This window comes from Acromyrmex echinatior, chromosome 1 (assembly GCF_024713525.1).
Source record: "Acromyrmex echinatior isolate Ae372 chromosome 1, ASM2471352v2, whole genome shotgun sequence".
Taxonomy (NCBI): domain Eukaryota; kingdom Metazoa; phylum Arthropoda; class Insecta; order Hymenoptera; family Formicidae; genus Acromyrmex; species Acromyrmex echinatior.
Window position 1 is genome coordinate 22,877,117 of NC_141852.1, and position 10,914 is coordinate 22,888,030.

The 10,914-nt window shown below is 28.7% G+C and overlaps 1 protein-coding gene across 1 annotated transcript; it reads left to right on the forward strand.

Annotated features, from left to right (window-relative positions):
- Positions 1-1,078: 1,078 nt before the first annotated feature.
- On the forward strand, positions 1,079-10,582 carry LOC105145942 (UDP-glycosyltransferase UGT5). Its single transcript, XM_011055859.2, has 8 exons — positions 1,079-1,219; positions 1,800-2,203; positions 5,490-5,813; positions 6,037-6,276; positions 6,384-6,800; positions 7,242-7,464; positions 8,717-8,936; positions 10,032-10,582. The coding sequence occupies exons 3-8, from the start codon at positions 5,583-5,585 to the stop codon at positions 10,327-10,329; spliced, it is 1,629 nt and encodes a 542-aa protein (XP_011054161.2). The 5' UTR covers positions 1,079-1,219; positions 1,800-2,203; positions 5,490-5,582; the 3' UTR covers positions 10,330-10,582.
- Positions 10,583-10,914: the final 332 nt, after the last annotated feature.

The following is a 10,914-nucleotide window of genomic DNA, read 5'->3' on the forward strand; positions in this document are numbered from 1 at the left end:
TGAAAGAACACGATTATATAATTATATCATACGACGGTTGAATTTAATGTCAGCTATATGTAACTCTGCGTTTTAAGAATATTATGAAATTACTGAGGATGGCCAGATTGTGGCCGAAACATCTAATGTTTTAATTAATGTAATGATAATTAAATATCACAGACTATAACTTGTACGGTGGTTTTTTATGCTCTTCTTTTTATATGTTTAAAATATACATATATTTAACATATATATATATATATATACATATATATATATATATATACACATGCATATAGCAATGTTTATATATGTATATATATATATATATATATATATGTTTAAATATATAAATAAATATACATGTATATGAAATATATAAACATAAAGAATGCGCGTCAAAATGATTGATAAAAGTAAAAGAGAAAATCATGGAAGATTGTCAATCTGTATCTCTTTCCATTCACCAGTGTAACGGGAGAGAGAATGAGAGGGAGATTGGTTATCTTCCACGATCCCTTTTTCTCATTTTATTGTCGACACATTTGAAAAAGTTGTATAACTAATTTCTCAATTCTATATACTTCTGTATATTTTTAGACATGACTAAATATTAATGCTTTATATGAAAAATACATAAATACCAGACACTCAACACTAGACACTTCTCAATTAAAAAATGTCACATTTTACACTGTAATAATTGCTTATATTCTGTTCTTTACCTTTGTTATCTATTAAGTAAATTGACTTATTTTCTGACGTCAGGGACGCGATGCTTATCGAGTGTGCAATGCCCGGTCAGAAATGAAATCGACATTGAATCGAAATTTAAGTGATTAATTATTGGTTCGCGTGAAAAGTCGTACATCCCTCAGTAAGAGGGGAAGATGGGGTGACATTCGATTGTCCCTATTGAAAGACGTACTTCTCAAGAATAAGCGAGCAACGCTTAAACTAATTTATTTCCTAGCGTCAGAGAATAAGCGAGCCACGCGTAAACTGATTTATTTTCTAGCATCGCTTAGTTATCTATTAATCTAAATTGACTTATTTCCTGATGTCAGGGACGCGATGCCTAGCGAGCAACGCATGACCAGGCATGCGTTACATCGCGTCCCTGACGGAAATAAATCAGTTACGTAATAGATAATAAAGGCAAAGAGCAGAATGGTGTGCAATTGCTGCTGTGTAAAGTGACATTTTGTTTGTTGAGAAGTGTCTAGTGTCGAAGTTGGTTGGTATTTATTAGTTGGTGTCTCTTTTATATAAAGCATTAATATTTTAGTCATATCTAGAAATATACAGAAATATACAGAAATTAGTTATACAACTTTTTCAAATGTGGTCGACAATAATGAGAGAAATGTATCGTGGAAGACGACCAATCTTCCATTCTTTCATTTTCTCTCCCATTACACCGTTGAAAGAGATACATATTGAAAGTCTTCCATGATTCCTCTCTCTTACTTTCAATCATTTTGACATACGGATCGCGCAGTCCATTCTCTATGTCTTTAATGTACAATATATGTATAATATATTTTTATTCATATACACAAAAGAAAAAAATAAATTTTTGATTCACATATATCTTTATTCTTGAATTTACTTTCTATTTACTTTCATTTAAGTATAAAATGTTCTTTTTACTATTAATGTTCACTGACATTAATAAATAATTTATGCAAAGTCTACTTTGTTCTTAAAATTGTATTCTTATTTCTAAAATCATTATATGGTTCTAACAAACTCAATCGCATTATTAAGAAACGATTTATTCTTGGATTAAGAATCATAAATTTAAAAATTCGCAGGCGGTGTGTATAAGGACCCCTTAATAATATCAAGATGTTGGAAGTGTATGGGTGTAGTGAATGACGATTGATGGTGGTTTTGTGAGTGAACTGTTGCATTCGTGGAACATACTTCTAAATGTGGTTCAATTTTTAAGGATGGATGAAATATTCAGCTCGTCCTAATGTTTCTGTCAGTTATATTGCAAATGGGAATGCGCGATCAGCCAGTTGACTTTGTCACTGCGACGAAGACGCACCTATACACGCGGGCGGATTCGCGGATCTGCTACTCACAGTTAAATAGATGAGATGATCAATGAATCCATCGCGGCGGATCCGCCTGTATATGCAGCCAGCGTTCTCTAACATAGTGACGAAGTTGACCGTGTGATTACATCTTTATTTGCAATACAGCAACGGAGGTTGGTAGAACGGTTTCCGCATTTCATTTGCCTTAGCTACATTAGTAAAGGGTATAATCCAAGTTTAATTCAGTTTTTCCTTGGGATCTTGTATCCCGTGCACATTAAGAGGCATGCTCTATAAATGTGGCACTTCATTTACAAAACTATCGTCACTTACACACTGCAGCATTGGTTTCTGTCATCTTGATGTTATTAAAAAGCATACTGAGGGTTTGAAATAAGTTGACAAAAAATATCATTGAAGAAAAAATAATACTAATATAAGCATATTTAATGTTGAACGAGTGCAACTTTATTCTTTTATTGAAATAAAATTTGTTTTTAATTAAGAATAAAATTTATTTTTATTTTATGAATAATTTATTGTTAATTCAGAAATTATTTATTCTTGGCACTATTCTATGCATAAAATATTCTTGGATTAAAGCATTTATGTATTTCCTTAAGAATCATTTTTCATCATTTTTTGTGTGTATTTAAACATATTTGTATATATATATATATATATAGGGTAAGGTCGCCTATTATGGGATTCACAATATGATATAGGGGATTTCTGCTAAATTAATAAGCACATGTGATTTTATTATGAACTTGTTACTCATAGAATGAAACATATTTAGTAGAGAAAACTCATTATTAGATCATGCGTGTAGTTGTGAAAAAAGATTTTTGAAATTGAATGTTGTAGAATTTTATTAAGGTTAATCTTCAATTTTGTTTTATTATAAAATAAATAAATATTTCATAATAAAGTCTGTATACAGTGACAGAGTAAAGTCGTATTAATAGGAAAACATATGACATAATGATTTGTTTAACTATAAAGATTAGATTAGATTTGGTGATCATGAAACCGCCAGGCATGGAAGTCGTAATATGAGATACTCAAGATATTCCTAGTTATATGAGAGCATCTAAACGATTCAATATCTCAAATCTATTATTGAACGAAATGTTAAAAAAACGATTCTATTGTTAAGATTACTCACACACACACACACACACACACACATATACACATACTCACATACACAGCCATCAAAAAATTATATAATTATTATGTAAAACATTCAAACTTTGTTGCTACTTGCATGTAATATAATAAAAGCCTGTATAAAAAGTTTATCTTTATTTGTTCCTTAGTTTTCTGTTATGAGATACCATCTTATACAAGAAAACCCTTGTATTTTATATAAGGAACCCATTTTTTAAATGAGCAAAATCAGCACTTTCGATAAAAAATTTCACATACAACAAAGTATAGTTACTATCGATCATTAACTTTAGGTGAAAAATCTTGAATATATTTTTCATAAAATTAACAAGAAAATAGGAGTTAAGGCTGCAAATTAAATAAATTACAAATCTTTTAAAAAAGGTGATCTCACATTAGGTGACTTTACTCTATATAAACATATTGCTATATGCATATACATATGTACATATTAAATATATGTATATTTTATTTCGAATCGGTATCACTAAATCTGTAAGAATTAAGGATTCTTTCTTCAGAATGTAAGAATTTTGATTCAACACACATCAATTATTTATATAATTGATGTGTGTTGAATCAAAATCCTTATATTCCCAATAAAATGAATAATAAAAAAAAACCGTACTACCAATATTGAATAAAAAGGATATGATAAGTTTTGAATGTTTTTAATATGAAGAAGTTCCGAGGTGTATGTACAAATTATATTAAAAAATTGTTTAAATGGATTCGAATGGTATGTCGATCACAGGAAACAACTCGTACATAATCATTATTAAAGATAATAAATCTAAACATTGTTAAATAAGATAACAACATGTGAAATGAAGCAACAAAAATTGTATTGTTAGTACTTGTATATTAATACTCTCTTGTAAACATATATAACTATCCTTTTTTCACTCTATCAAAATTCCTCGCAAAATTCAATAAATTTATTCACACCGTAATTCAACGAATTCATTGAAGTGAATAAACGCTATTGTATGAACATATTGGAACATATTAGAGCATGGGACGCGAATAAACCTAATAATGAAATAAAATAATTTAAATTTTATAAAAATTAATAAAAATAAATTGTACATATATTGAAAAATAAAGACAAAAAAACATACACAAAAAAAGCATACAGAAAAAAATATAGGAAAATTAGGAAAAATATTAAATTAAAAATGTATATTTGTATAAAACAATATTATATAATTATATATCTAAGAAAATATTATGAGAAAGCTAATATAAAAGACATATACGTTTTATACATATACTAGATGGGATGAAAAGTAACCTCCTTGACCGTCAGAATGCGCCACTACTGCAAAAAAGTTTATGGTGCCTTGTAGTCCGTTCATATTTAGGCAGACATGCCAAGTGGCAGTGCGATACTGCCCTTAGTTTTGTTTTGAGAGCTGATTGTTGTGACGTGTTTGCGAAAACGATTTTCGTTCTCTCATAAAACATTATTTTTTGAGAGGCAAAACGGCGAAGGAAACAAAAGAAAAGTTGGATAAATATTATGTGGCTAATACTCCGTCAGATTACACCGTCAAATATTGGTTTCGAGAGTTTCGTGGTGGCCGCAACTCCACTACCGATGAAGTCCGCAGCGGCAGGCCCTCCGATGCGGTTACCGAGGAAAATGTCAAAAAAATACATGAAATGGTGTTGGCTGACCGGAAAGTGAAGGTGCGCGAGCTAGCAGATGCTACAAAGATTAGTACTGAGCGAACACGCCATATTTTGGGCGAGATTCTGCATAAGAAAAAAATTTTTTTCATTCCCAAGGAGGTTACTTTTCACCCCACCTAGTATGTCCAAAAAATAAGTTTAAAATACAATAAATAAAAAGAAATTTTTCTTGCTTGGTTTTCTATGATACTTTTGTTTATTTTTTTACTTTAACTTCTTCACAAAAATTAGACCAATCTCTCGACGTTTCACACACAACATTTCACCAAACTGATAATACACGTAATACTTCCCTCTAAACTTTTACTCTGAACTATATATCCTTGAAAGACGAATTTGTGAGTGAAAGTGGAATCCTTGAAAGGAATATTAAAACGCTGATTTATATAGAGAGAGAAAGAGAGAGAGAGAGAGAGAGAGAGAGAGAGAGAAAGCAATAAAAAAAGGAAGAAAAGAGAGACGGGGCAACTTATTTATTTCAGGCATGCGCACTCCATTTTGACCAACATAAAATCAAAAGAGTTACGCTATTATATATACTATGTCATTACGTAATGAGACAATTAATATAATAAAATCTGTTGATTGTAGCATGAAGACAAGAGGAAATACACCAAAATATACTGAGGCATTTAATCTTGAGATTTGATTTAAAGACTAGAAGACTTTCAAGTTGCCACAACAATGTCGAGTTATTTCATTTTGTCGCTCCACCTTGTGTGTTGTATTTTAATCCTCGTGACAACATCGAAAGCATTATCAATTTTATTAATAGAGCCTTTTCCATCGCCCAGCCATCATGTCTGGACGACAAATTTGATTAAAGAATTGCTTCGAAAAGGCCATCATGTACATGTAATAAGCACACATGAGACTAAAATCAAAGATAAACTTGCGCAGAACTTGACGTACGATGTAAGTAAATATTATGGGACTTGAAACGTTTTGAATATAAATTAATTATTTTAAATTTGTGAAACAAATGCGAAAGAATGTAATCTTTCTGTTTTAATAGATTATTCGATATTGTAAATATCTCAAATCATTGTATTAGCTGAGCTCCCAATATATTTTCATATTTCTATATTTTTTTCATCAACAGTAAGAATATTCATCAAAGAATATTCATTATTTTCAGGTATTCGATGGTTTGATGAAAGCAATAGAAGAATCTGAAGAGGATTATAATCCGGTTGAATGGGAACAGTATAGCGCACTCTATATGATGTATTCTACATATCAATGGGGAATTCATGCATGTGACACAGTGATAAAAACTAAAGAAGCGAAAAAGCTATTGGAAATGATCAAGACTGTCGAGTTTGATATTATATTACAGGATATTACATTAACTGAATGTTTATACGGATTGTGGGGGGTAAAGATAAAGCAATTTCTTAACGCTGTCTTCATTTATTTTAGATATTTATTACAATAGTTAGATTTAACTGTTTCCATTGTCACTCTGTGGGTATTGTTTTTCAGATTGCAAAAGGTAAACCACCCATAGTAGGATATATTCCGTATAGCCCTGCACCTTGGCTCAAAGATCTTATCGGAGGTCCAAGTTATCCAACTGTTCGGTCTTATGCATATTTATCAATTGTGAAACCTATTGGTTTGTGGCAGAAAACATGGAATGCTGTATGTTTTACTGTTGATGATTTCATACGACATTACTATTACTTGCCTATTATGCAACGGCTTGCTGAGAAATACGTAGGCCATACAATTAGACCATTACATGAAATAGAAAAAAACGATATTGATATTGTACTACTCAATAGTCATCCTGCATTCGAGTATGGGATTCCATTGTCTCCGAATATTTTGGAGATTGCAGGACTAAATGCTCAGGACGTAAAACCGATTGATGGCGAAATAGTCGTAACATATCCCGAGGTAAGAGAGATTGTATATATTATATTTTCATCAAACAAAATAGCTAGTTTATATTCGACTGATCGAATGTAATTTGTTGGATGCATAGGTAAGAAGCAATCATGTTTCATCGCTCGACAAGTAGATTAACTGAAGGCTAGCTATAAGTAAACGTTTTACATGCATCTAATTTTTCTTCTTAGTTTAAAATTAATAGAAATTACAAAAAATATATCAAAAAATTAACAAAAAATTATATATACTGAGGAAATTTAATGAGATGATCTCATCGAATTATTATTTACAGTATTTACATTCGAATTCTTAGAACGATTCTCAGTAAATATATAAAGTTACATATAATGTATTTGTTAGTTGTAATTTCTTACTCAATATTGTAACTATAACATAAAACATTACATACAGTTATTATCGAAATATTAGTCAATCATTATTTCACAGGATATGCGCGCATTCCTTGATGGAGCAAAAAATGGAGTCATCATAATATCGTTAGGAACAAACGTAAAGTGGAAGTTTATCGGATTAGACAAAATTAAGTTTGTTTTATTGGCTCTATCGAAAATAAAACAACGAGTATTATGGAAACTAGATATTGAAGTGCCTTTTGAAATACCGGACAATTTGATGATTGTAAAATGGATGCCACAAAGCGAAGTTTTATGTACGTTTTCTAATTCTTAGATAAATATAAAAAAATGTGATATTTAATATATATTTTCTCCATGAATAAACATTTTTTCATACTTTCTTTTATTAATGTGCGAATTCTTTTTAAGTTCATAATTTAATCTGTCTTTTTTCACAATTAAAATATCTATGAAATTGAAAATATTTTTCTTGTGATATTATTTAAAATAAAATATATATATTGACTAGAATATAATTTATAATTGAGAAAATCATTAATTTTTAGATTGTAACCTATGCGAATTGTTATTTCAATCATTTTAATGTTTCAATAAAGTTTCGCAGTACATTTAAGAAAGACACCGTATATAACGCGCATATAAATATTTTAGTTTTATATATATATTATATATATATATATATATATATATATATATGTACAGGGTTGGCCATATTCGACGGAAAGATCTGGCAACACTGTAACTTTCGACAGAGATGTTAGATCGAGTAACGACGTTTCCCATGATTGAAAAAAAAAACATCTTTCCGTCAAATATGACCAACCCTGTATATAAAGGGCTCTTGAATAATTAATTATAATAAAATTTTATTTTAAAAATAAATATGGTAAAACACAGTAATCGAGTAAGTGAGAATAGATTAAAATGGATTGTAAATTTAATATGTTTGTATTTATTCGAATGCGTACTTTAATAGCATATGATCTATTTTTCCATTTATTTGGATATGATTGGATTGCATTTTTTATTTCGAATTTAAAAATATTTTTACAAGACATAGGAAAAATCTTTTAAAAAGATGATTTTATTTTTAGATTAAAAGACATAGGAATATGCTTTACTTATTTGCAATGCCAATAAATGAATAAAAATGCTTTGCGATCATTTATTTTATTGTTCTTGAAAGCGTATTCCTAGAAATTTGAATCCATTCCATGTTAATTCATTCTCATTTACTGGGGAATTTTTGTTGCATTAGATTTACATATTTTATTATCACAATAATATTTAAACGATTTTGTTTTTTTTTTAAAGTATCTTGTTGATATCTGTCGATAATTTTAGTTTTTAAATATTACAATTGTATTTTATAATATTTTATAATATCAGGTTAGAATTTTTAAATAAAAACTAATTTTTCTGAAAATGATTTTTAAATGACAAAATTAGATTACAAAATGTATTGTATTAACTAATAAAATGTTTATATATATGATATTCATTATAACAGTTAAGATTTTTATTATAATAAATTTCTATGTGCAGCTCATAAAAATGTCAGAGCAATTTGGACTCATGGTGGTCTTCTCAGTGCACAGGAAGCCATTTGGAAAGGTGTACCAATGATTGTAATGCCTTTCTATATAGACCAAAAGTTAAATGCACAAAGATTAATAGCTAAGGATGTGGGAATATACTTAGATATTAAAACATTGTCCACGCATACTGTATTACATGCAGTTGAAGAAATACTTTACAATGAAAGGTATCGAATTTCGATTACGTTTTAATATCGTAATTATTCTAAACAGTAAATTACATAATCAAATAATATATAATATTCGAAGTATTGTTTAAATTAATATAAGATAATACTATAATTGGTTTGATTGATTTAAACACTTATGTAAAAACTGATTATAAAATTTGGTATTCTATTTATATATCTTTTCATACTCATTTTTATTTTTAATTAATCTATTAGTACCACATTATGGGAATAACATATTTAAGTATGGCATCAACCTAATTCAATTGATTATAATTTTTATAAAAATTAATATATTGTAAATAATTGTTCTATCAAAACGTCAGATATATCGATAATAGGAAACATAACAATTTCAAGCAAATATATGTATCATAACTAACTTAACTTTGTTTTTTATTGGGACCGATTTATGTATGCAACAATAGTTTATTGTGTACTGATAATTTGAAGTCTATCAATCATCCGCTGCATTTTTGCATATTGTTCTGCTTCTTCTCTTCGTAAGCTTCTTCTAACGAAGTTTAGGTTAAGTGGCATGCCAACATATTTTGCAGAAATAGAGTTTGAAATTATTTGGTGATTGTGATTGGCAGCTGAGTCATTTTTTTTAGAGTAAAATTAATGCGTTGTGATTTGCTTTCATTAATACTCTGTGATTTGCTTTCATTAAGCTTGATATCCCAAGTAGCAAGGTGACGTTATATTGGCTGTGTTCAATAGAGAGAGATTAGTGAGCGTTCACTATTTTACTCTTTAATATGATTGATTCTTGTTTTTAATTTTTCGCTGGATCTGAGTGTAATGTAGGATATTAAAAAATTAATGAGCGCTCTCTGATTAGATTTTTCAGAACACATCCATTGATATTAAATATGTCACTAAGATATCATTTGACGTCACCTTGCTATATTTTTAAAGTACTTTTATTAGTATAAATATTATTATAATTAGGAATGAAAGTTAATTAAAAGTCATAAACAGTTAAAAACATTGAAAATGTTGGATATGCTTATATGGTATTTAAAAGTTAAAATATTCGAATGTAAGTTTATATTATACAATATTAATAGTAAAACATTTTTGGTGCAGATATACAAGAAATATGAAGCAATTATCTAGTGAATTCCGAGATCGACCGATACCGCCGTTAGATTTAGCTATTTGGGGCATTGAATATGCAGTCCGACATCCAAATGGAACTTTAGTAACTCCTCTTAGGTATCAAAGCTGGATAGAACAAAATCTAATCGACGTTTATGCATTTTTATTCTTTAATTTTATTGTAATATTGTTAAGTACATTCTTAATAATAAAAGTATTTATTAAGTATTATTATCGGATATGTACCACATTTAACAATAAATTACATAAAAGGAAACAAGCTTGAAAGAGAAAGAAAGAGAGTTACTGATAAATATCAACAAACACTGCATATGTATCTTATAGTTACTTCAATTAATGTTAATTTTACTGTAATGTTATTACATTAATATTAATTAATATTAATGTTGTTCCAAATAAGTGAAATTAATGTACAAATATAGAAAATGTAATATTAATCGTAAATGTTGTAACTGATGCCGTTGTTACGTACTTGTTACTAATTGTGGAAATAAATGAATGTAATAGTAAATATAAAATATCTTCGGAATTTTTATGCAAAAACTATGTAGTTAAAATTACATTAAACTTAATAACGGAATTTTTCATTACAATTTATCGGATTACGTTTTAAAATTGCGTATCACGTGATGTTTCCATTTTGATAACATAATCAGTCCTATTAAGAGCAATAACTACATTCTCCTTATCTGCACATATCATGATTATTTGCTTGCTATTATCTGATAAATGTGATTGGTATAAAAAACCATTTTTTTTAGCACGATAAACTTATTTTTTTGTATCATTATACCATAAATTAAGTTTAATCATTGAATTGATAAGGTTTTCTTATTGTCATATCCAATTT